This window comes from Phoenix dactylifera, chromosome 17 (genome assembly GCF_051530095.1).
Source record: "Phoenix dactylifera cultivar Ajwa chromosome 17, Ajwa_hap1_PhDact_Kaust_v1.1, whole genome shotgun sequence".
Classification (NCBI taxonomy): Eukaryota; Viridiplantae; Streptophyta; class Magnoliopsida; order Arecales; family Arecaceae; genus Phoenix; species Phoenix dactylifera.
This window is the reverse complement of record NC_143206.1, coordinates 18,001,848-18,028,184: the sequence shown is the minus strand read 5'-3', so window position 1 is coordinate 18,028,184 and position 26,337 is coordinate 18,001,848. Positions and strand designations below refer to the sequence as shown.

The 26,337-nt window shown below is 41.1% G+C and overlaps 3 protein-coding genes across 5 annotated transcripts; 1 reads left to right on the top strand and 2 right to left on the bottom strand.

Moving 5' to 3' along the window:
- Window positions 1–5,300: 5,300 nt before the first annotated feature.
- LOC103706631 (uncharacterized) lies at window positions 5,301–11,045 on the top strand. Of its 2 annotated transcripts, none has more exons than XM_008790789.6 (6): window positions 5,301–5,881; window positions 9,989–10,069; window positions 10,197–10,322; window positions 10,440–10,494; window positions 10,598–10,652; window positions 10,828–11,045. In XM_008790789.6, the coding sequence occupies exons 1-5, from the start codon at window positions 5,487–5,489 to the stop codon at window positions 10,622–10,624; spliced, it is 684 nt and encodes a 227-aa protein (XP_008789011.1). In that variant the 5' UTR covers window positions 5,301–5,486; the 3' UTR covers window positions 10,625–10,652; window positions 10,828–11,045. The 2 variants fall into 2 exon arrangements, with proteins under 2 accessions (XP_008789011.1, XP_008789010.1); XM_008790788.6 differs by having other exon boundaries at window positions 10,595–10,652.
- A 1,017-nt stretch (window positions 11,046–12,062) lies between these two features.
- Window positions 12,063–17,510, bottom strand: LOC103706632 (putative protein phosphatase 2C 38). 2 transcript variants are annotated; one of them, XR_001879420.5, is made up of 5 exons: window positions 16,885–17,510; window positions 15,976–16,343; window positions 13,510–13,746; window positions 12,446–12,987; window positions 12,063–12,337 (listed from the first exon to the last, which is right to left on the bottom strand). XR_001879420.5 is itself a non-coding variant. In XM_017842656.4 (4 exons), exons 1-4 carry the CDS (start codon window positions 17,246–17,248, stop codon window positions 12,766–12,768), a joined length of 1,191 nt encoding a protein of 396 aa, XP_017698145.1. In that variant the 5' UTR covers window positions 17,249–17,485; the 3' UTR covers window positions 12,063–12,765. The 2 variants fall into 2 exon arrangements, 1 of the variants encoding a protein (XP_017698145.1); XM_017842656.4 differs by having other exon boundaries at window positions 12,063–12,987; window positions 16,885–17,485.
- Window positions 17,511–18,777: 1,267 nt separating this feature from the next.
- Window positions 18,778–23,473, bottom strand: LOC103706633 (uncharacterized). The gene is made up of 4 exons (XM_039133054.3): window positions 23,314–23,473; window positions 23,099–23,228; window positions 22,538–22,986; window positions 18,778–19,153 (listed from the first exon to the last, which is right to left on the bottom strand). The coding sequence occupies exons 2-4, from the start codon at window positions 23,216–23,218 to the stop codon at window positions 18,919–18,921; spliced, it is 804 nt and encodes a 267-aa protein (XP_038988982.3). The 5' UTR covers window positions 23,219–23,228; window positions 23,314–23,473; the 3' UTR covers window positions 18,778–18,918.
- Window positions 23,474–26,337: the final 2,864 nt, after the last annotated feature.

Below are 26,337 nucleotides of genomic sequence, written 5' to 3'. Positions count from 1 at the left end.
AGAAATACAGCAAGACGGCTGGTGCTTATTCGCTTGAGTTGGAAGACAAGAACTCACAAAAGAGCCTTTACCTACTTCAACGCAAGCTTTTAATGACAACGTCATTTCTAAATAGTAGACTCCCTCAAGGTCCTCATTTATCCGGCCTCGCTGAGAATGGATATATTGGAAAATAAAAATTTTCTCCCACCTGCAAATGTTGATGTGGCTAGACTTGACCCTTGAGCTCTGCCTCGCCACTCCTATTATGAAGCAGGTATTAAAGAGGTCTTTTATCATATTCCTTGCAGATTCCATCATTTCTTGCGAGCCTTCTAATGAGAACACACATTCATGGAGATATACTTTTATCAGATTTGGCAAATATTATTAGTTAATAATTGGAAAAGCAAATAAATTATCTATTCAAACGACTTTTCATCGCATTCATTCATACATACATTATATATGTATTAGCTAGCCTAATATTTGAAATAATTAAATTTATTATTACATTCAAAGGTATAATAAATATGTCAAATAATTTTTTATTATAATTAATTATTTGCAAGATACAATTTTTTTCTATTTTTGGTGGACAATAAGAGTGCATTTGGTTTGCGTGACTGGAATCAGAATCAGAATGGATTGAAAGAAAAATCGGAATAGCCATACAGCCCAACTCATTTGGTTGGTGACTGAAATTAAAATCTAAATTGGAATAGAATTTGAATACTGAAGAAGAGTCGAATTAAGTTTCAAATAATTAGGGCATTCTTTTTAAAAAAATTAGAATGAAAATAAAATTTTTTCTAAACAAACAGCTATAATGAAAGTCATTCATTTCTATTTCTATTTCAGACGCAGACTCCTCCGGGATGCCGGTGTTTTTAACATTACAGGGGGCGTCTAAAACCGCTAAAACTTTTTCGTGCAATGGATAGGAGAGAGAGCGTGGCGTGTCCGAGATTTTGGGAGCAGACAAGAGGTGGGCAGGCCAAGTAGGAGGGGAGATTGTCGCGGCCTCAAAGTGATTTCACGTGAAGGAAGGATAAGGGAAGGGACTGGGCCCGGAGCACATGCTCTTGGGGAAACATCACTTTACGAGCCCAAAGCGGCCCCGAATCCGGGCCCCACAGCCATCCAACATCACGAGCCCAGTGCTCTCCTTTTGTCCACTTTTTTATTTTTTGACCTGTGCTTTTATTAAAAGAAATGAGAGGCCTGGAACAAACACCTAATATAGCCGTCCAATTAAGACTAAGTTTCCAATCTAAATTAATGAGGGCAAGGAAGGTTGTTTTGATACCATTGCAAGTGTTGCCTTGAGTTCTTTGATGCAAAAAATAATAAATTATGTGTATTTTGATAACGGGTGAAATGAGGCTAGGAGCCCATGTCCAGGATTTTTTTTTTCCGGCTATGAGAAGCTTCCCATGGTGAATTTTTTGAAATTTTAAGTGTTTTTGCCTTTAAACAGGTGAAAACTCTATCCACCTCCATCATGGACTGGTGTCTTGCCTCAATACTAGAGCTATAGATTGGTTGGTCTAGAGGTGACATTTAATGAATTCGAAGGATGGACTCAAAGAGATACTACAAGCATGAATTAGATATGTTACGTATAAATTGATTCCAATGTCATGTAAGAACATACTACTGGTGCCAAACTGCATTGGCACCCAATCAGTCAGCCAGATCACCAATCGATCTCCCCCAAGAAAGGTCTCCACATATAACAAGCTTACGATGAATGCCTCCTGCCACGCTCACGTTGTCACTTGTGACATAAAAACAGCAAGGTGAGTCAATATGGGGAAGAAGACTAGACGTGAGGATTCGTGCGGGCATGTGTTTAGTCTCATATCGATTATTTGCTGGATAGATTTTTGGTACTTATACAGGATCAAAAAACCTAAATAATACCTTCTGGCTAGCCATTTTGGATGAGGTTATAGGTCGTTACAAATGATGTTAAAGTGAATCTGGCCCATAACCTATGTGGATTAGGAGACACTGCAGCACGGATCCATTTGGGCTGACTATGGGCCAATTGTAGTGTTTGTAATTAGATTTGAATAGATTTGAATCTTTAGCCTGACGAGGACGTCAGGGCTTGAACGGAAGGAGTATATAAGGATCTGTGCGGGTGTACGTTTAGTCTCACATCGGTTATTTACTGAGTAGATCTTGGGTACTTATACATGATCAAGGAACCCAAATAATACCTTCCGGCTAGCAATTTTGGGTAAGATCTTAGGTTGTTACACTAGAGGAATACAGGGAAAACCCGTGGAGGTTTGGAGGGGGAAGATATGGTGGGGAGTTTGGCTTGGGTCGCACTCAAGGTGGAGATGCTGCTTGAGCTTCACTTCTACTGCATCTGGAAATGGCTGTCCCCTTGGGCGCACCGTGGATAAGGATAAAAGAGAGAGTGATACTGCTCAAATCCTGTCTTCCATTTTGCCTGTGTTTTTTTCCTGCGTCTGTGGGTTGGGTAGGCTGCCTGTATTAGCTGCATTACTCTATAAGATCAGAAATATACACCTTAATAGAGAATTTAATGTAGATTCCTAGCAAAGTTGAAGTCAATCCTATCTCATACCATGTAGGTCCTCATGTGTTGCATTGTCTTATATGAGCTATTGTCGAGCATCGCATAAAAGAAATATAAAAGAGACAAGTTTCATATATATTTTTTATTTTGATTCTATCTTATATGGTGTAGACATAGGGTTTTCTTATATAAACTAAATTATTTAGCTTTTTCTCAGTTTCTCTATATTCTATCTCTATACTTTATAAAATAAAAAAATTTATTATAATATAAAAAATAAAAAAGTTTGAAATTTTTTTAAAAAAATATAGAGGGATTGAAGGATTGGAATAGACATAAGGCATTTTAGACCCAGTACAAATAAAATTCAATTCTCTTTTATTTTAGGATTTCATTTTTTTCTTTTATATCTAATCTATTTCTTCACCTTTGCTTATATTTCTTTTTGAGGTTTGTCTAAATGATGTTCGCATCAATTGCTAATTCTTGGTTACTGAGGTTCATGGATAATTCAAATTCATATTTAGGGATAGATTTTATCCATCTTTTTATCTCCTCAAAGAAACCGAAATGATTGAAGTTTTTTTATTTGGAACTCGGGAGAAAAAACGGAAACTCGAAACCTTTTCAAAGAGGAAAACACATTTTATGAACTTGATTTTCAAAAGAAACAACAGATACAAGTAGATTGGGTTTTGTCTGAGTCAAAATAAGTCTCATACATGAGCAGATCTGGCACTTAAGGAGGTCAATCTTTAGAGCTACTGCTGAGGTACTCCTCGTCTCTATTGCCGTGGATCTACGCTCTCTCAATTGTCTATCCTTAATAGAATAAAAGATGGCTTGCATTGTAATCTACTTGGTTAGGATACACGGCTCTCACCCGAGAGACCCGGGTAAAAAGGAATATTTAGAGTATTCCTTTTTCTGTATTCCAAAGTCTGTTCCCAAATCTGGAACCCATTAAATGGTAGCCCACGTCGCTCAGGCCCAGTCCTGAATCTCGTAATATAATAAAGCCCACGTTGAGGCGATTGCAAATGCAACAACGCTGTCGACTTTTTTATTTTAAAAATATTGCTTATATTGCATAAATTTTATGATGCATGTACCTAAGGAAATCTAGGGCCATTAATGACCAATATTTATTTATTTTTTTATACAACGGCAGCTCAAACAGCTCTAGTATGTGTACAAACAGTAGAACAATGATCAATTCTTAAATTAAACTCCGGATAGTGTGAATGTTTTGGTTCTTCCCATGCTTATTCTCGATGGGGCTCGTTATAACATTGGATCTACTTGAGCTAAGATTTTACTTGTGTTGATGTTCTACGCTGAATTTTTGTACTGAAATGTAATGAGTTAGAAGTTCAAAATCAATGTAATTGTATAAATATGAAGAAGTAGGATCAATCTCGAACCAAGACAAGGCCAGCCAAATCCAACCATCAATAAGGATGATATCATAGATCTCATTACTTGCAAAGCCAATTTTCGGTATAAATAATTTTGATTAGGTAACAAATATAAAGGTTACCGGTAGATCACCATAGATCATGGAGCAGGCGATTGTGCTCTCCTCATGCTCCTATGATTACTAGGATAAAGTTGACGAGGGCCCTGATCAACCGCCTGACAACCAGGGTTACTAGAGAGAAATAGCGAGAAGGTCAAGAACGAGGAAAAAAGCAACAGTAGTCTTGAAGTGCGGAATCGGCAAAAATATTTTCCTAGTGCAAAATTGATATCATGGAACTATTTTAGGATATATTTGTCCAAAAAAAGATTTGAGACTAATGTCTTTGTGATGCATTTATCCAAAAAAAAAAAACATGATGAGATTTAGTGTTTGCTTCATTGAATAGAATATTAATAAATGTTTCAAATTTTAGTCTAAGATTTGAAGACTACAAAAAAAAAGTAATGAAATATACAGCAACAAGTATATAAATGGGGGCAAATAATAAGAGAGGGGATTGCTGGGTTAAGCCATTGGAAAGCTTTCTCCTCTTAAAACTTAATTAAGGAAAGCTAACTAGCAAAGGGTTCAATAAATTTAGATTCGAGGACAGAAGACTAAAAATAAGAGGACGTGGGAAAAATTTCTCTCAACTTAAAAGTCGAGAGAAGAAACCAGTTAAAAAAGATTTGAGAGGGTCCAAATTAGAGGAGAAAAGAATAAGAAGGGAAAGAAGAAGAAGCAAGGCTGGTTGTTCGGCTTTTTTTTTTCTCAATAGGTTTCCTTTATTTTTTGAATTTTTCTCTATGTTTTGGGTTTAGATGAGGAATATTTATAAACAGAGAAGGTTATGATGGATGGATGAGATTGGGGTTCTAGAAAACTCGATTGATCAAGAGATATAGTGAAGCAATTGAGGATGAATATCAATGAATATAATTGGTTGAAGGAAAGAGAGGCTAGGATCATCAAATTAGTTTTCTTTTGTCTTCCTAACTTGTGCTTGGGTTTAGACTAGAACTAATTATATATAGGAAAGGATCGGATGGATGGGTAAGATTGGGTTCTAGAAAACTCCACAAATTAAATGGTATAGAGAAGCGAGGATGAATATGAATGGATATAAGTTGAGTTGATCGTGGGCTAGACCTTGGGTCTAAATTATATGAATTTTTAGTAGGGCTTCGCATCAAGCCTATTTAAAATTTGATATTTTTTATGCCTAGGCCCAATCTATAATCAATTTCAGATACATGGGAGAGAGGCTAGGATCATCAAATTAGAGGTTGGGCTGAGTGTAATATATGTCACTATATTATTCTTATTCAGACTTCAGAGGGAGGGAGAGGCCAGGCCTTTTCAGGGCATGCGGAAAATTTTGGATCCATAACCGGATCCTGACGAGAGGGAAAAAGAAAGCTCTCCTTTCTGAAACCCCGAAAACCAACCCGCCGCTCTTCACTACTCTCTCTCTCTCTCTCTCTCTCCATGGAGCCTCAGATACCCGAGGGCAAGGAGCCCCAGAAAAAAACCGGCAAGAAACCCCTAGATACGCCTCCTCCTGCTCCGGCGGTGGTAGCGTCCTCCAACAAGCCCCTCGAAGACCCTACTCCTCCCCATACCTCGACCTCCCTCGCGGAGCAGCCCGCCGACCATGGGAACGCCGGGGAGCAGCGCAAGGAGGGAGGAGGGGAAGGGGTAGAGCAAAAGGGGCCCAAGATCCAGGCCTCTGGGACCACCTCGGTGGGGCCCTCCTCGGCGACGGCAGTTGCTGCGGCGGCCGGCGCCGCCACCGATCTCCAGAAGAAGCTCCGTCGAGCGGAGCGTTTCGGGATGCCCGTGCTGCTGACCGAGGAGGAGAAGCGCAACTCTCGAGCCGAGCGGTAGGTTCCTGATGCAGTAGAATTGAAGTCAAGACGTAATATTTTTTTTTTTAGTTCTTTTTCCCCTATCTTTTATATGTATTTCGTCGATATGCGAGAATTCTAGGGTTTGTTCTGTTCTTCAATCTCATCCTCAACCTCCGCCTTTAATGGAACGGAAACCCCCTTGAAATGCATTCCATGATTTCCGGTATTATGTTATGTGCCGTTTATCTGATCTCTTGGGTCCTTCTTTTTCTGGGAATCAGGATAGTTGGACATCGAGTGCATATCAAGAATTCTAGGAAACATCGTGTCCTGCTTGGATGCTGCGTCTTGTATGTTAAGGAAAGGGGGGAATCTGATGCTGTATTATTGCCGTAAGATTAGGAAACGTTTGGTTTTATAGCACAATGGGTCTAAGATGAACCGATTACCCATCAAATTTACTGGTATGAGTGGTTTGGGGGACATTGGCAATTGAAGTATGGATCAGAAGGCTTTGGGCTTGATATGATTCGTCTCAGTTTGCAGCCTTGAGCATATTAGGAATTAGAAGCATAGGTATAGTCGTCTCGATTAAAGATTATAATGCAGCTGGATTGAAAGGAGATACAAACGCATAAAGGAAAATATTCGAGGTGATGTGCGCATTTCTCATATGTGTTTGGTCTGGGAAATTCAATTTGCAGACCATTGGATTTGTCAAATCTCAAGTTGTAGCAATCAATAATGGTGTCTTGGGGTAAGTTTTCTGTGAGCCTTCTACCTAAGAGAATGGGAGCAGTGGTGTTTTAGTAGGCTTGGTGGAGATTACACATATTTAAAGAAAAATATTATTTTTTCATCTGAAAGATACATATCAAGGAAACAAGGGGATTTTTACTACTAAGAGATGAAAGGTCCTGATAATCATGCTTGTCAAGCTGAAACCTGGAGATTGCTTGAATTAAGAAGTGATCTTAACTGTATCAGCATGTCAGGCAGTTTGGCTGGTAGGGAAAAGTGAAAACAGGTTTTGGAGTGTTGAAAGAGCCCCATGATGATGAATCTTATAATGGAAATACCTGTCAGGGTTCGATGATTCAGCCAAAGAATAGATTTGATTAATGGTGAGAATATAGATACGTAATTCTATGGCTATACATCTTTAGGCAAAAGTTAGCAAAATTTTTGGGTGATTATGCTTTGTGCTTAGAATTTTTGGACATCATTGACGGTATTGGTGATATCGTCAGGTAGATATTTGGATGTTGTTGAATATTTAAAAGTAATAGATTGAGGGCAAACCTGCCATCTGGGGGATGGTTATTTCTAAGGAAATCATAAATGACCATGTGAGACGTAAATGAATGAGCGGTCTGTGAATTATGACTGTCAAATATGTTTTCCCATCCTCTAATTGTTGATTGTCTTTGTTTGAATCTGGTTGTTGAATTCTCCTTTTAAAGGTTGCCCTTTTTTTTGAATTTAAGCAAGTTTTCCATCACCACTCATGACATAAAAGACCCTAGACCATAAAATCAGTTATTTTTAAATTATTTGATGCTAGGTCATAATGATTTGGCTTTCGGTGTTAATATATGTAGTTGAGTTTGGACAGTTTTATTTCATGAGCACGAAGTCAATGTTACTAAAAAAGAAAAAATATTTTAATATGCCTAAAAGCCAATTATACTGCATTTTATAAAATGATTAAGATCCAGGGATGTGGTTGCTTATTTTCCTACCTAATAAGCGAACTTGGTGTTTGTATGGCTGGAAAAGGGACTTGTACCTGAATATGGATGAAGATAAATGATGAGTAATCTCATGGTAATTGAACTATCTTGTCCTTTAATATCTTTTTACGGTGGCTAGCTACTGCAGTAGTCATCATAAGTATTTTTTGTACTATTTGATGACTATTGCTTAGTTTGTATAATTGTTGTGCTACAATGTTTATGTTTAGGCACCATCCAGTAATCATTGTTGTAGTAAGTAATAAGCAGTCTTAATCTTTATATGATCTGTGCATTTGCTTCTGTTGATTGATATTTTAGTTGAAATTAATCTTCGATGGGTTTGGACAAAATCTAAATTCAACAGTAGTTTCCTTAAGCTAGAGCTGGTGTGGGTGGATTCATGGTAGTTTTCTGTGAGATTGAGAAGTGGGTGCAGCACCCTAGATAAATGTTTCCTGCTACTTAAGTTCAGTATAGGCAGAAACTATCATTGCATTATAACAGAATCGTTTTAAAAGCTCTTTCTAGAGGATAGATGTAGATCAAACATCAATATTGCTGACTGTATTAGCTAGAAGATGATGGATGATGGTAAGGCTAGTCCAGAGAAGGCCTGTCATGCTCTAGCAAGGAAATCTAACTACAAAGACCTTTATATATTTCTATTGGTTTAGCAAGGCAGCTAGATCTTCTAGGAATGTGTATCATGTTTGCCAATTAGAAGCCAGTGGTTCAAGGCAGTGAGAGGAGTTATACAGTATGGCTAGACACTAGAATCTGTTCTTGCCACAAGAAGTTATTGGATTGCTATGCATGAAAAGAGAGGTTGCTACCTGGGTTGTGCTCGACTTGCCTCAATTGTGGCTATGATTCAATGAGCTCCAATTGGGAATTGTAATGCTTGACTTCAAGTATTAATAAGGATCAATTGAGGTACGGGATAAGCAAGGGACAAAGAACAAAAGGAGAAGGTGAATGGGTGGGGGAAAATAATGGATGAACTGTACCACCTGCATGCAGCTATACTTTGGTCATCTAGGCTTTGAGAACAATTATATTATATCAACCACTGGCTGAAATAGGAGAGGAGAGTGTGAAAATGGAGGGAAAAGCAGAGAGGAGAAAGAGGAGTGCTGCTCTACACCTCTATCCACATGAAGAAACTGATTTGGTTTGGATTTATTAGGTTACCTATGCCTCAGTATAGAAATTATTTGCTTCACATGCCTAGTTAGCTTAACCAGCACCGATGGCAAGGAAATTTGTAGATGTTGGTGTCATAACTGAATAACAAGAAGAGTTTGGGGATTTAGAGGTGTCGTGCAAATTTTCTTATTCTCTTTCACAAACAAACTTTTGATGTTCTATGCAAAGTCAAAAGATGCATAAACAGTTTTGATACAGAAATACTTTACTTTCTAAATTGAGTGGCATATGAAACTAAGGAGGGGAGTTTATAAATGAACTTCAATGACATGAGAAGAATCATCTCCTAAGTGTCAATAGCAGCATGTAGACAGCAATGGTGGTATTTGGAAGTGCGTCTTGAAGGGAAAGGTGCTATAGGGAAAGGTGCAAATGTGATGGCACAATGACTTTGCTTTATGCTATCTGGAGCGAGGTTTTAATCAACTGGGGGTCAGCATGTGCATGAAGAATCATTGGGGTTGTCATGTGAGTATTTGGAACTAAGGTGTGAAAAAGGGTAACCACTGAACATTTTTCATAATTCGTTCTTGAGCATAGTGCTTTGTGTCATCCTTTGGAGGATGCACAAGATTATAGCTAAAAGAAAGTGCTCCAACATTTTTGTTTCAGACTCATGCTAGTTTTGAAATGTTTCAGCTTGAGTTGTCGTTGCAGATTATGCAGGTGTTTGATCAATAGAAAGGTACTGGACGAATAGTGATACCAGTTTGCCAGCTGGCTTCCCTGGTTGGCCCCTGCATCTTATGACTAAAGATGCAGCCAAACCTTTCTCCAGGTTTAGTTAAAACAAGTGTTTCGTCAGTTGTCCTGCTTAGTAACTGAGAAACCAAATATCTGTAGTGATTTCGTTATTGATTCACCATGAGTTTGGAAGAGGGAGAAGTGGGCCGCTGTTAACTGCAACATTTCTAGGTAACTCCTGGTTTTTAACTAGTATGTAGTTATTTAAAGTTTTTTCAAGTTCACTTAGTGGACGACACTTCCGTGCTTCTGTTCGCTTTTTATGTTTTCAACCATGCTGTAAATATGCACTTGTTAGTGTATCATCCTTTAGATATCTTTGTGGTGCTCATAGTTCTTCTGGCTTGTTCATCAAGCTCTAAATAACTTCCAATTCAATGCCAAAGTCTAAATCCCCCCTTTTTTTCAAAACCTTGTATTGTTATTGTTTTGAGTGAGCCCATATTGTTGGCAGGTTTGGAACTGGGTCTACCTTGCATGGAATACAGAATGCCGGACAACTGGAAGAGCAGAAAAGAAAAGCCCGAGTGGAGAAGTACCATCTTGCACATTCTTACAGCAGCATCTAGCATGTTTTGACTGCATACTTATGCTTATTGTCAGATCTTTGATAGCATTCTAGATTTGCTTTGAGGCTTTCTTTTTTTAATGTTATTTCTCAGATTTGGGCTTAAAGTACACGCCCCAGTTGATGAGGAAGCAAAGAAGAAGGCTCGGTTAGAAAGATTTGCTCCAGACTCCAAAACTGGGACTACAGAAGAAGAAAAAAGACAGGCAAGAGCAATCAGGTGAGTGACCATTTTGTCTTTTTGCATTCATCTTCTCATTGTATGATGATGTGACAAATTTAACTGCCATTCTCGCACTAACACTTCATTGATTCTTTTCCATTATTTTATTTTCAGATTTTCGCAAACATCCGGCACCTCTCAAGCCCATGGCAAGGCCAACTCTGAGCTGGTAGGTCTTTATCATTGGGGATTATTGAGGAGATACAACAATAGTCTTGTTTGGGTTCTGACCCTCTTTTTCTCCTTTTTCCTGTTGTGATTTAAACCAGAAGATGGCTTCTGTAGCTAACACCAGATGAGAGGCCAGAGGAGTAAGGACTCTTTGTGGTAAGACAATGTGGCACCCCCGCCACACCTACACCGATTCATAGTTACAATATCACCTTTATTTTCTGACTCCATCCTTTTTGGTCATATGAATCTCATGTTTGGAAGGCCTTTATGTTTTTTGTACGCTTTGTTGCCTTCCTCTTCTCCTAATTGCTGTTTTTGCACGGTGTAGCATATGGAGATACCCATTGCAGAAAGTGTAATGACAAATGGAGATTTTATCCCCTGGTGCCGTTGCATGTGTATTGATTGTTCTTAGGATTATAAAGGGCTGCTGGTCGACATGGCTGCACGGTTGTTCTTAAATTAACTCTAATTTCAGAGATGGTTGTTTTAACATCTTTCTTATTCCACTGAAGTATTGAATTAATGTCTTGTTCCGGTGGACAATTAGAAGCTTATTTTGGCTTGTGGTGGGTGGTTCTCTGATGATAGCTCTTTGGACATGTTTTTACCGGATTTCTGTTCTGAACCAATGGGCTTGTGTAACAATTGATGCCCTTGTGTCCTCATGCTTCATGATGGAATAGATAATTAGTTGCATACCCCCGCTGAAAATGGGATCCAGCAACACTCGGATTCTGTTGATTTGGTTATTTTTTTTTCGGTCTTAAAGAGGTTTTGTCAGGTTGTTTGCTGTTAATGTATCTCATTACGTTGAAAGATGATCAACAAGGGATCCTTGGAAGCATGAAGCTCGTAAAAGACCACATTGCTGAAAGTGATGTGGAACCACCACTGGGGAAAATCCTCTTCAAATTTCTCTTTAATGAGATATTTCAGGTGGAATTGAAACCTTTAATCGAAACCAAACTGCCCATGAATGAAACCAAGCTGAGCCAAACTGCGTTCCCTGGAGCAACTTTGAAATGCCGCTAAGTGACTATTAATAGAATGGAGTTGGGACACCGGTTCTGAGTTCTGAACCCAATATCATGATACATAACAGATACCCTGACATTAATGCCCGCCATGGCAGATTTTAACCCAACTGGATACACTGAGGACAGGCGACGTCAAGTAGATTCGCATCGATAATCATTGATGGTGAAACTCGAGACATTCGTAAGTTTCACATTTGGCCGGGCTGCCAATATGGATGAGCAAAGCCTCCTTATCACAAAAAGGATGGCCTTGAACTGTATTAGTTATATCTCAACACTTCTCTGTGTGGTTTCACCGTATTCAAATTGGGATTGTCACTGCTCGGCACGTGTGCGGGGGCGGGTTCAAGACTCCCAGGTTCCAATCCAAAGGCCGCATTTCGACCATATTTCTCAGAAAAGTAAAAAGAAAGGAAAAGAGAAGGAAGCAAACAATTTTAAGCTGTAAAGAGCTAAGTTTATAAGTACATAAACAAGCTTACTTTGGTTACTTGTTCCTGAAAGTGGGTTACAAGCAGAACAATTTAGAAGAAAATGCGGGTAGCTGGTGTTTCTTCGGCTTATCTCAAAATTGGGAATTTCTTTACAAAGTTCTTGCAGAAATTACATTGCACCAGAAGAGAATAAGAGTAATAATAAAAAAAATTGTAAATGATACCATTATAGTCTTTAAGAGTACTAAGGAAGTTACAAGCTTTAAAATGAAACTCATCAAAACAACTGCATCCAGATTCTTGGTCTCACCTCCAAACTAACATTCCCCATGAGTATAGATATCGCAAGCTGAACACAGCCACGCTGCAAAATCAAAGAGCAACAAGAGATGGGTTGCCAGTCATGATTTCCTGCAGCTGCACTCTTAGAGTACAAGGACAATTGTTAATAGCAGGAAATCCATTTACTGACCAGTTAATCCTTGATACCTGCATCAAGAGGCCACCATTTTCAGTCAGTTTGTAAGAACTGAACCCAGGCCTCCACCATAAGGTGCGACTGCTAACTGCATCTATTTCCAGTTCAAAAATACGAATTTTCAGGCAGACTTTAAGTGTAATAAATTTTCTTCCTATAATGCTTAAATTCTCATCTTAATCACCAGCTGTCTCTGGTATAGCCTGAAGAAAGAATATCTGATTCCAAGCTAGTAGATATAAGCAAATATTCAGCTTCATGCATGGGGATAGATTTCAGACGAAGCATCTAGAACTCATGATTGCAGGATACGCTTAAACTGGAACTGGATTCCCACCTCCCCTTAGGGAAAGTACAGGGCCATGATAGAAGTTCTTACTTATCTGAGTATGGTCCAGAAATATAACTATTACAGTGATATCATCATGAAAATGTCTTCTGATCCCACGATCAATCTTTTTCAGGTCTGAGTATCTCAATTCTCTTTTTTTTGCAGCCTCTTGCATAGCAGCTTTTATAAGTTTCCTTGCGATTCCCTGCACAGTTATGGATAGTTCAGTGATATCCTGTCAGACACTAATTAATATAATGGAACAGAGCAGAATATCAAGCATGGAGTTTGTAAATTTCGAACAATAAATGTTGAATGTGAATAACATGTTAGCGCTTGCCAACTATTAACAAGTAAATTCTGTAGTTGTAATGAATTAAAAATGCTACTAGGATCAACCAAACCCTTGCACCTAGTATCCATCTTATGACTACAATCAGTCTTATAATTAAAACACCTCCACATCTCACTGTTCGACATCTATAAATCTACCCAATCAACTAAATAAATTTCATATTGGCAAGAAAAAGAAAATAGAAGCAGATAATGCCTTTTAAGTTTTAAGATCTAGCAGTGACGCATGTAAGTAGTTAGGGTATTTCTTAAACAACCGTTCATCCTATATGAGTACTTCAAGCAATGGCTTGATAAATGGAAACGCCTTATGTACAAGAAGCATAAAGGTATAACGCAAATGAGAGAACCGGGAACACAAAAGACATCTTACACTACGAGGTGAGTTGTGAACCATTTCAACCGCTTCTTGATTGCTCAAGTGTTCCCATAAACCATCTGATGCAAATATTAAAAACTGATCTTTTGGACAGAGTTTATGCGTCACTATTGTTGGCTCAGCACTGAGGATTGATTTACAAAAGGGCTCAGGCAACCGGAACCTTGATAGCAGAGGCTCACGGTTGAACTCTGCATCCTTCAAATAAGCATCCCCAATAGATCTTGAAACCTGCAGAAAATGATTTAGAAAGAAAACAAATAATTAAAACATATTTGCGGTCTAATATTATCTACACACCAATCTTTTTTGGGGTGTTGAATAAAGTAACAGATGGAAGAAACTGCAGACACCATGAATAATTATACGAAGAATATTTTTAGCAGACCATGTTGCACGTTAGAGACAGAATACATTCAGGATGTGAGTTCCAGGGTCTGCAGTTCTACCACAAACTGCTAAATTTTTTTGATGAAGGTACAGAAATGGCTAGACCTACAAGATGTTAATGTTCAGCATACACCATGTGACATGATGAGTCCAAATGGCGACAGATACATGGAACAGGGTGGTTCGTTGATACAACATATAATTCATAAAAAATGCTAGAATGCTAGATGTACGTGGTCACAAAATTGAAAATATGTGTGCAAGTTTCAAGCAACATGTACATTTCAGCATGGTCTTAATTCCTATGGGAGGGGGGCGTCCTGGTTCCCACTGAACGTGTTGTAACATATTTCATAAGACTCCACCAATCTCAGGAAGAAATAAAGATATAACAATGTAACCATCAGTCCAATTTATGACATGTTTGGTAGCCAAATTTATGAAAATTTCTTACAAATGGATACTGTGCGGACATTATGTAGATGTGGATGCTTTTACAAGACCTTTCCTTTATCAGATTACCACCAAGCCTAATTAGTCAATCAACCCAACTGATGGCAATACTTGTTAAATTATGCTGAGTAGTTATCCTCTGGATACTCACATATTTTCTAACAAAGGACCTAAAGTCACTCAATGTAAGTGCCAGATTTGGAGAGTGGTGCTTGCATGTCAGAGTTTATGTCACAGACCTAATAAAACAATGATGATCGACCATGGCCAATGTAAAATTTTCAATAATTATAACATTTGAATTTAAAATATATAGGATTAATTAAAAGTAGTAAGAAGATCTAGAGCAATGATACAAGATTTTTAGGCACGCTAAAAGGTGTGGGGAATCATTCCAGTGAAAGCTATTCTGTTCTACAGCAGGAAGGTCCAAGATGGTTGGTGCCATCATCTTCATTCAGCAATTGATGTAACGATCTCGATACAAAGGAAAGAACCTATCTATAGATAAGTTTTATCTACTAGGATGATAAAATACCAAGAGAGGTAATTATATTAGGCATTTAGGAAGAAGATGTTCATATATGTTAAGCTGAAATTGCTAAAGACATGTATGGTGGGGCAGCAGCAAGTGTTTGGAGAACTTGCCAAGAGACAAGTACTTCCCTGTCAGAGTGGGCTTACAACAACTGCCATATGATATTTTCTGTTTCAGGCACTCTAAATATTGTACATCAATATTATTCATGTGGATCTTCAATTTAGATGGCCTGTATTTGATTTTTGCACAGATAATGTTCAAACTAGAATCTTCCCACAATGGCCATACCAATGGCAGTATCAGAGTGGTACTGGGATATGCCAAAGCTAGTATAGCATAAATTTCAACAAAAAATAATTGGAGCAAGGCCAACTAGCACTCTTATAAATCCTAAAGCTATATTAGCAAGGAAATAATGGAGAAACAAGATTGTTTTTACAGTATTTTAAGTATAACAGAGAGAAAAAGAACAACTATTACGATTTAATTTCAGCCAGAGTATTCCAGCCATATCAGCATCTGGTTTCTATTTGTATGTCTCCCATATGAGCAGCCCCATCCCCCATGCGTACATTCTTTTGCAAATTCCTGATTTCTTATTCTCAATATATTTTTCATGAATCATCTGAAATGATAGTCACATAGCACCCAGTCCATTGGATATTATATTAAATTAAAGTACATCCCTATGTCATCGTGGAAATAATTCTACTTTCTTAAGTAAATATTTAGGTTTAAAACCTTATTTTCACTTGTTTATCAGGAAAAATGCTTATGACATAATAAGGTAAGAGGCTTAGTTCTTCTCTTTTCTGTGCTGCACAGCTCTCTGTTTCTTTGTTTCTTTGTTTGTTTTTTTTCTAATACTAGACATGATAGCATTTGCTATTTAGATAATAAAAGAATATTATAAGCATGTGTAACTGACTGTGTAGTATACCAGATACTGTCCACTAGATCTGTCCTCCTATCTTTTTTGTGGGTAAAGAAATAAGAATAACAAGGATAGAGCAACAGAAAGGCATGAATATATTGCAGTACAGTGTTAAGCTGCACAATTAGCCAAAAAGAATTACCTGAATAAGGCCCTTCACACGCCAGACCTTATGCTTTAAAACCACAATCTGTGAATCATCTGGATGCATTGAACGCAATTCCTCCCTGATAGATTCAAAGCTCGCATTGTGCTCTGTTGACAGCTGCACAGCTTTCACCTCTCTAATATCACTCTCCAATCTCCCTAACACTGCTCGAGAATCTCCAAGATTCGCGACATAAAGCACCCCACCACATATAACACCGATCAAACAGCAGGAACCAACGGACGCAAGCTGGGGCTTAGTGAGCCATTGCTTTCTTACAAGAGAGATAAAGCCTTCTTCTGTAGCGGAAAAAGCTTTTCGTATTACATCTACCGACATGCCTTTCTGTTCCAATGCATACTCTGCACAGCATATACGCTCTATAGTTATGAAAAGCACTGGCTACAAAAAGAATAGCATTCAGATCATAGTAATACAAATAATTAAAAGAATCCGAAAAAGAATTGAAGTTGAACCAATCATGTGACAGGATATGATCGGCGATCCACATCTAAAGTATTAAGAGAATCGATGCAGTATCTCATGCAAGAATGAAATCATAATTACAAGCTAATTGCATAAGAGATAACAGAAAGGTCTGGCCATCATGGATACACGCAAATATAACAAATTCAAATATCAGTTCACGTATCTGTAAAATCACATTTTGCACAGGAATTCTGCGAATTTGTGACGGATACCTAAACTCTCACCAATCCGACAAGCCAGACCATGAAAAAAAAGATCCGATTGGTTATTTTTCTGGTAAATAAGAGCAAATTCCACTATAGATCTTTGCAATTTCTATATCCTCGTAGAAGAAACTTGTCGAACCAATATCCGATATAAAATACACGACAGCCATGGAAGAGGTTCATCGAATTATAGCCAAAAAGGGCATACTTTTTAGGTTCCAAAATAGATTGTTGGTGATGTATTTCGAGGTTTCGGGTCCGCCGTGCCCGTCATAGACCCCTACGAACGTCCCGTGCGGCGGGCTCGATTCGTACAAGCTCAGCGGCCCCGACTCGATCTGACTGCCGTCCTCCAGCAAGTTATTGGCCTGCACCACCGCCATGGAGAACTCCCCGCCGGCGTGGCGCCCGAGGTCCTTGTACCACAGGAGCCCATCGGCGCGGCCGGCGCCGAAGCGGCCGGAGCTGTCGTCGCCTCGGCTCTCCGGCGACAGCTTCCAACAAGGGCTAACAATCTTCATCAGCGTAAAGGATCTGACCATCCCCTCATCCAAACCACCCGGCGATCGCATCGGCCGCCACCAGGCCGTATCTGGCTTCCAGCTTTCTCTTGGTCTCCGACCCAATCTCCAGCGGAGCGACGAGATCTACTGGAATCGGGAGAGAATGAATGAGAGGGAGAGATGGGTTCGAGAAGGAAACGAGGGTGTTTAATTTGTTCTTTTCCTCTCTTTCTTCTCTTCCAATTTTTGAGAGATGGTTTCTTTGGTTTGAACTTCGGTGCAAAGGGAGGTGCCGGAATCTTTAGCAAAAAAAAAAAAAAAAAAAAAAAAAGGAGGTGCAGGAATAACTACTACATTTTGTCGTTACGTTTCTTTTGCTTTCCTTTAATTTTTATTTTTTTATTATTTTTTTTAAAAAAAAGTCATGGTTTTGTGGGGTGGTGGGTATGGTCTGAAAAGAACGCTGGAGGTTTGACCGAGGGGGTGGCGAGGTGGGCAACCAACAGCCCACTTTTGTAGCCTAGTTTTGCGGTTTTATTATTATTATTTTTATTAAAACGAGCATTTCATACGCCATAAAATTAGCTCATATCCTTCAAAGTGACAGGCTATATAAAAAGCCACTCTAAATATATATTTAGCTTGAAAGACCACTTTATCTTTCACCATCGTCCAAATATCTCGGGGATGTCTCCTCCACTACTGCACGGCCTTCTGGATCCAGCTGATCACCATGGCATTGTCCTAGTTTTGCTCTCCTCTCCATGTTCTCTTTTTGTCTCCCTCAATAGGCGGCTATTCGGACACACTGGAGGGGCCTTACTTATATATGGGCCTAGTTCTCCTCTCCATGTTCTCTTTTTGTCTCCCTCAAGGCTAGGGGCAGCTATTCTGACACACTGGAGGGGCCTTACATATATATGGGCCTAGTTAGACTTGACTCGAATTAGCAGGATGTGGGCCTCACTAAGTCTAGCGCAGCCACGAAAGAGGATCAACTTGATAAAAGAGGTGCGCCATGAGCATAATTTCTATGGGCGCACATATCCTTCTAGATATTGGTCTGGAACTTCTAGACAACAGAAGGAAAAAGTCGGACTTTTAGATCCACGGGAATCTACCTTGTCGATGGAGAAATGATTCTCTTCTGTAGATAAAAGACTATCGAGATTCTAGAGGGAGAGTTCTTTAAATGGTAGACTCGGTCATTTCTTCCACAAGTATAAAAGAATATTTGAACCTATTTAGGGCAAGCTTTGAAATAATGGCTATTATGGCAGTTTAAGAGGCTAATGTGGTGTTATATAAGTATGCATACATGCGGCAAAAATATAAATAATAGAGAATATGTTATCGTGATAATTGTTAAAATCTTAGTATTTTGTGATTTTCAATAGCTATTTTCGAACATCTCCTTTCAACCAAAATGAGCAGCAATATGTGAAACTGGCTCATTGTGAAGGACACGGAAAAAAGAGAACAACGAATGACATCTGCTGAGCAATTGCAGATTATAATGCTTTTAATCAAACCTTCTGCCATTTTTATGCATCGGAAAACCACCACTTTCAGAGAGGATGAGTCTTGAATATTGATGCATTATTAGTAGTATATGATATCAACTATCCAAGACAAAAACCCTACGAGAAACTGCTTCAGCTGGCCTTCCATTTACTTTTCCGCAATACCTACTGAAAATGTAATAGATCGGTGGAATTGAAAAGGCCCTTATAATATCCTCACCGGCCATACAGCTCTTGGGAAGAGAAGACACCAGTTCTCCCCATGGAGTATTGCAATTGCTCTTTGACATGTCTTAGGGCAAGAAGAACACTTTGAACATTATTGCTGTCCACTGGTTTGCAGCCCTCCAGGTTGGGCTGCATGCTTCCTGAAACTAGAGCCAGTGCATTGTCTACCTCTTCAACCTGATGCTCAACAGTGCCCAGCTTGTTGTCATCTACAGGAGATTGCCTGGTCCAAGAAATGAAAATGTGTTGAATTTATGATAAGCAACATCACAGAGAGAGAGAGAGAGAGAGAGAGATGGGGAAAGTAATAAACCTTAAGTTTGAAGTTTATGGATTCAGCATCTTGGTAATATTCATGAATTATTCTCAATTCCTGTATGTGTATAAAGAAGAAGTGCCATAGTTTCTTTTTTCAAAAAAGGTTTTCTACACTCATTCTAACTTGCTTAGACAAGTTTCATTTATTCCAGGTTGATACTCTCTCCAAGAAAGTAAATTTACCTTGCTTAACAGACCCATAATACTAATTTATATTCACTGAAAACTGGTTTCTTCATTTAAATTAATACATCGAGATTGTTTTAGTGGTTATCGAATATAGATATAGACATACCCATAAAAGATAAACCTGATTGTGTCATCAGCTTGGGTTGGCTATTGCACAATAAATACTTATTTTTCAAAAGCCAACTCATTGACCTGGTCCCTACAAGACAAGCACCGTGCATGATGCATGCGTGCGTGGGTGTCATATATGTTTATGATTCAATTGACTTGTTTCATGGGAAGACGTTGTATATGTGATATGTATAAGTTCTTCACAATGTTATGGGCCTGGCATGTATCCTGTATAATAAGAAATCATATGGCAGCAATTTGGAGTTGATTCATAACAAATGTCATTGAAATCTGATTCTTGTTTGACATTGTTGTAGTAGGTCTTCAGTTATATCTGCTTTTCACAATATTACATTATGTATTAACATGTGATCTGAATCGAATTGACAAGAGCAAAGGATGATAAATTGTGTCTCGTTCAATATGATGCAACTTGGAAAGCCAGTTACAGGTGATCATATTTTGAAGTCAGTCATACATTATCTAAGCACTTATCCCTATGCTGAATGTTGTAGCTGAGAAGATTGAAAAAAATAGAGACCTTGTACAGGACAAGCAACATTTTCCGAGAGGAATAAACACAGGTTTTCTGGAGGTTGTTCTTGGATGTATTCGTAGCATGACAGATCCTAATACATTTGGGATGAAAGTGTTTTTACTGCTTTTCTGTATAAACTGCCATTGCACATTAGTTTCAATCTTATTTTATAAACTGCAATCGCACTATTGAGGTTCTGTATGGTTTGTTCAAATTCTGTATCCAACAGGTTGATCTTAGATTCTTCAGTTATGAAGCATACTTTTCTTAGGTACCCTTCAAAAGACACAATAGTTTCGATTTGCCCCTTGTAAATAGTTAATTTCCATGAATGTTAAATATTTTCAGTTAGTTCAAACTTTCTATATTGTTGGTCATATCTCTTTTGACGATCCCATATTTGGAAAATTTTCACGAACATAGATGTGAATTTTTTCCCCCTCAGTTGGTTCCCTTTTCCATGCAGCTAATCATATATTTCTCAGGAAAATAAGTGAGGAAGAAAGTTCTGCTGCTTCTCTCCTCCAATAACTGTGAGCTTAATGATACTTGTAGGCTTTTTGAGGTTGTGAAGAATAAAATATGGAATGCGACATTACAGAATAAAGACAAATACCATCAACTAAATGCATATGATACATGATATGTTAGCATATTTACATTCATCAGACTATTGTTTGCATACTCAATACATGGCAAAACGATAATATCATCGCTACAAGTTGCAAGTGGAAAAAGGCTGGACAACAATCTAGTAGCTTCGAGATTTCTCGAAAAGTACACAGTTTATAAATGCAGAATAAAACGGGCGACCCCACTGCAGGATGGCCTCTTCATGGTTTATATATAGATCAGTTAGTAATGACAGAGGGATTCTTTCATTCATCATATGTGAGAAGTGGAAGGAGAAATGACCAAATGATGATTAGAAGAAACAACTCAAGGATATTTCTGAATACTAGGAGTAAGTTGTGGAATTAGATAACAACTAAGGCACAACTAAAGGAATATTTCTTAGTATACATTGGACTACTGTCAGCTGCCCTCCTGCACTTTGGAAAAGTTCAAGAGTTTTTATGCAGAAAGCAAGATAAAAAATGCTTTGCTGGACAAGTAATGCTGCATTCGATGGCAGCTCCACTTTAATCTTGTGGTTTTCCCGATCTTCTTCGCTCCTCCTTATATCCTTTTGATACTTGTGGTTAGCTGACTTTTTCTTTTCCATCAAACTCTATTAGATTGTTATCCATTTTGGAAACAGAGCTTCACTTGTAACAGACAGTCACATAGGTGTCAACTGTCAAGGTAGTCCCACCTGTGTGCCAGGCAAACTCATTGCCTTGCATCCACCACATGTTAGCATACCAGGCAGTGTAACAACTCACATTCCAGGTCCTAAATGCCTAAGGATAGCATAGCGCTCGCACTAGTGGCTTAACAGATACTCATAACCTATAGCTTTATTAGTAAGTTGTAGTATAGCTATAACTTACAAACAAATCAAGGGAAACTACAAATACTCTTCTATTCCAATGAATGGTCTCCCTGGAACTCTTGCTCAAAGTTGTAGTATAGCATCACCAACCGCAGATCATAATCTTGGATGAGCATCTAGTTATTCAAAGCATTTCCTTTCTTAGGTTCATAAATCATTGCAACTTGCACTTTTCAGATCAGCAAATGCTGAAGTTATTTTAATCAAGGAAATTTGGCATTTTGCTTTCACAGGAGGAGGTGACTTAACATATACAATTTAGCGAGCGAAGAGGATGGAGAGACCATGACCTTAGATGATAAAATCAAAATAGCTGCAGAATCCTAAACAGATAGATGGTCATCAAATGCAATCAAGTCAAATAGAGGTGGAGATTAACCTTCATACTCCACCACCAAACAAAAATGCAGCACTAAGGCAATTTCTAATTCTGATCCGGTGCTTCTACTAAGCGACTCTCAGCCTTATGTTACCTTTTCTGAACTCATAGGTATATTCTGAATACTCCCGTATTTTTTCCCACCCTGAATACTCTTGCTTCAGTTCTATATCTAACAATCACCTGTTCCCCATCATGTCCGATACAATCAGCTAGTATACAGTCCTTAAAGCTTTATAACTTTGGTAAGGACAAGCTAACTTGCCTCAAGTATCATGCAATTATTTGTTAACGTGGTCTTTTCAAAGCTCCTCAAGTATGTCCAATTTGAGAATCATGTCATCCGTGACCATAGGTTCATAACACTTCTAAAGAATCAATCAGCAGGAAAGTACTTTAGGTTCCTAGGAGAAAATATCTGAAATTACAGTCGTCGTCGTCATCATCCAGTGTTACTGATTGAAGTAAAGTAGTTCAATGCCAAGAAGCATGTTTTTTTAATTAAAAAAAAAAAAAGCGTTCTAATGATCAAAACTATCAGAAAATTCGGTGGAATCTCTAATGCGCATTAACATACCTTGCAGCATCCGCAGTCCAGTGTTGGGGGCTGCCACCTTTGCTGCTCTCATCCCCATGAGACTCTCCTTTGTTACGAGATTGTGCCGTCCTAACCGAACTCCAGCTCCCATCATAATGATGAGGCGAATCAACCAACGAACTACCAGAGACATCATCTCCGAGAAGATCCTCCGAACCTAAAGGACTCGGCGCCCCTTTCACCTCCTCCTGCGAATCGCATCGCTCCGAATCCACCGCCGGCGAACCGGGCCCCCAACCTTCCGTTTTCCCATGATCCGAGAAGCAATGCGAGGACGAAGAACTCAGCAAACTCATGGGGAGATCCAGTTGGCCTGCGAGTTCCAAAATTTTCAAGGATTCCAACTTCTTCAAAGCATGCTTGAGCCTCTTTTCAGCCATGTTCCTGCGCTTGATCTCCTCAGCAAGTATTCTTTCTAGCTCTTCCAACTGTCCAAAAACAATAGAAAGAATCCAAACACTGAAAAAAGAGGAGGGAACCTAAACTATAAAAAGAGAAATATGAATAAAATTCCAGTTAAGAATGAATGATGATGGCTACCTTTTTGGCCATGCTGTCTGCTCGCTCCTTGGCAGCCTTGGAGGCCACTCTCTCTGCCAGCAGCCTCCCCCTCAAGCAATCCACAGTCCTCAGCCCATCATCCCCTCCTTTCCCCATCATGTCCCCTCCTCTAATACCACCACACCACCCTCATTGGTGTCATGACAATAGCCACCAAAACAAAACACTGAAACTCTGAGGTGTTAGCTGCTTACCTGCATTGGCTGTTGTCAGTTCCAAGACCCTTCTTTACCCCCCCTGGTTTGCATCTCAGTTTCAGACGTTTCGAGTGGTGTACTTCAGGGACTCTACCGATGCTTCTGCTTCCAACCGTGGGAAGAGGAAGCTAAAGGCCAGAAGCAAACAAGACCAGGCAATGAATTCAGAGTAATTCGAGGCCTTTTCAGTTTTCCTTGAGGCTTTTAGCGCCCTTTGGCGTCTTTTCCTCTTCCCTTTTGGACTCATCTAGTGCTTGGACCGGCACCGGGGAATGAACGGACCCGGCTCGTGGGTTAGAAAAAGCAGAAAGGACGGGGAAAGGGTTATTATATGCTGTGCCGGAGGAGCACCGGAACTTAATGGGACCGGATGGCTGGATCTTGGTATGCGGGAATTTCAAACGATATATTCGAAGTCAGGGTTTGTGGTGGAGCGTGCTCATCACGTGAACACAGTGCAGTTGTTTGGTGTCTCAACATGCAATGTGTGTGCGGTGTCTTTACCTTCGTGGGTTTTAGCACGCGTTATTAATGGATGGCAGGGACCAAAGTTACACGTGCGGCCCGTCCGTGGTTTACAAAGTTGGCGGATCACCTGGGCACCCATCTATGAACCATAAGCTTATCGAAGGACCTGTTAGTTTGATTGGATGTTGTGGGGGGGAATAAAGTTTCCCCCCAAATGACATAAATGCCCCTATGAAGCCGTACAACCTCCGACCCCGGACAGCCGAAGTCAGCGTCCGACCTCGGAACGCTCGGCCACAAGACGACCGACCCCGAAACCTCCGACCTAAGAGAAACCCCGATGTCCGAGGACCGTACTCTAACACCCCTCCGGCATTTATTGCGCATGGCCGCTGTAATCTTCCGGCACACTCAACAATAAATGCGGATCTCCGGCTTACTCCACCATTAATGCGGATCTCCGGCTTACTCCATAATAAATGCGGATCTCCGACTTACTCCACAATAAATGCGCATGGCTCCTGACATCTACGGATCCCCAGCTCTCCACGGCAAATTGACCCAGCAGGGTCTAGTCGACTATGATAAGTCTCTGATCTCGGCCATGCCGCCGACATCAGTGCAATGATTCGCCTGACCGAGCGCCGACCTGAACAACATGCCAAGCCGTACTACGGCCTCGCCCTGTTACATCACAGGTAAACCGACCCCCGCATATAAAAGGGAGCCTTGGCCTCTCAAGAGGGGATTGGAACATTCATACACCCAAAAATCACTGTTTATCTCCTTCTCCCCACTATTTGCCCCCTCCCTGACTTGAGCGTCGGAGGGCCGGCGCCGGAGAACCCGGCCACCGGTTCGTGTGCAGGCACCGGACGGAGGACGCCGCCAGCCAACGGATCGCCGCCCCGCTGCGAGGACCTGCTGTTCCTTCTCTCCGACCGCCCCGGACGGAGGACGCCGCCCGCCGACAGACCGCCGCCCCGCCGTGAGGACTAACAGTCGCTCCCTCTCCTCGACCGAAGATTGCCCCCGGGTCCAATTTCCAGCAACAGTTGGCGCTAGAGGAAGGGACCGAGTAGCAGTCATGAAGTTGAGAAGTAAGGGAGCCTCTAACGTCTCCCGGCGTCCCCCGCAAAGTCCTGGACACTCCGTCCAGAATTCTCCAACTCCGGCTGACCCAGCTCCTCAGGTCCAGCCGGAACAGTTCAATGCCCTGGTACAGCAAGTCCAGGCCCTGGCCGCCGCCGTTCAGGGCCTGCGGCGCGTGGAGGCTTTACCGGCACTTCCCCCGCAGGCCCAGGCCCCGCCGGAGTGTCTCCCCAACGGCCCGGTTCTCCCCAGCCAAAATTTGCATGGCTCCTCCAGAGCCAACAATGGAGAACGAGCTTCTCCCCGGAGAGAGTTACCGGGAGAAGGTTTCGACCGGAGACCCCAACTTTCTGAGGCGGAGTCAGCCCCGGATCACCGTGAGCTGGCGCAAACCACAGCGACAATCCCACGGGTGGGGGAGCTCGACCGAAAAGTCGAGCATCTGGAGCGCCAGATTGCGGCACTCCACAGCAAGAAGGCAAGACAGGAAGGGGACTTTGAGTTCACTACCAAGTCCCCCTTCTCCCGCCGGATCGAGGACGAGCCAGTTCCCGCGAGGTTCAAAATGCCTCAGGTGGAGCCCTACAGCGGAATCACCGACCCCCTCGACCACTTGGAGAGTTATCGGGCCCTCATGGCCCTACAAGGGTCCTCGGAGGCCATACTCTGCAAGGCCTTCCCAGCAACCCTCCGAGGGACCGCTCGGCTTTGGTTCTCTGGTCTGAAGCCGAACACGGTGTCCTCTTTTGAGCAGCTCGGCAGGCAGTTCGCCACCAACTTTGCTGCCAGCCGGCGCCAGCGACGGACATCAGACTCCCTCCTAGACATCAAGCAGAAGGAGGGGGAGTCCCTCAAAGAGTACCTGGACCGCTTTACCGCCGCCACATGGGAGGTTCGCGAGCTAGACCAGTCGATAGCCATGTCGGCTCTGAAGACTGGGGTCCGCTCCTACCGATTCCTCTTCTCCATCGAGAAGAGCTTCCCGGCCGACTTCACCGAAATGCTGGCCCGAGCCCGGAAGTACGCCAAGGCCGAGGAGGCAGTCGCCTCCAGGCGGGGGGCAATCGAGCCCACCTCGAAGAAGCGGAAGAAGCGCCGCGAGGAGCGCGGTCGACAAAGGAGCCGGTCTCCCCGCCGAGAGAAGAATCTCCCCAGACTGAGGAGCCCGCCCCGTCAGCAGGGGCGACCTCAGCAGAAGACACCTCCTCGTCCGAGGTCTCCACCACGGCCCCGGACGTACCAGGCGAGGTACGAGAACTATACGCCCGTCAATGCTCCTCGGGCCGAGATCCTGATGGAAATTGAGGGTCGGGACTTCTTCCGACCCCCGCCTCCTATGCGAGACACGGGATTTCCCCAAAATTCCAGGAAGTACTGCCGCTTCCACCGAGATCGCGGGCACGACACGGAGGACTGCTTCCAACTCCGGGACGAGATAGAAGCGCTCATCAGACGGGGAGT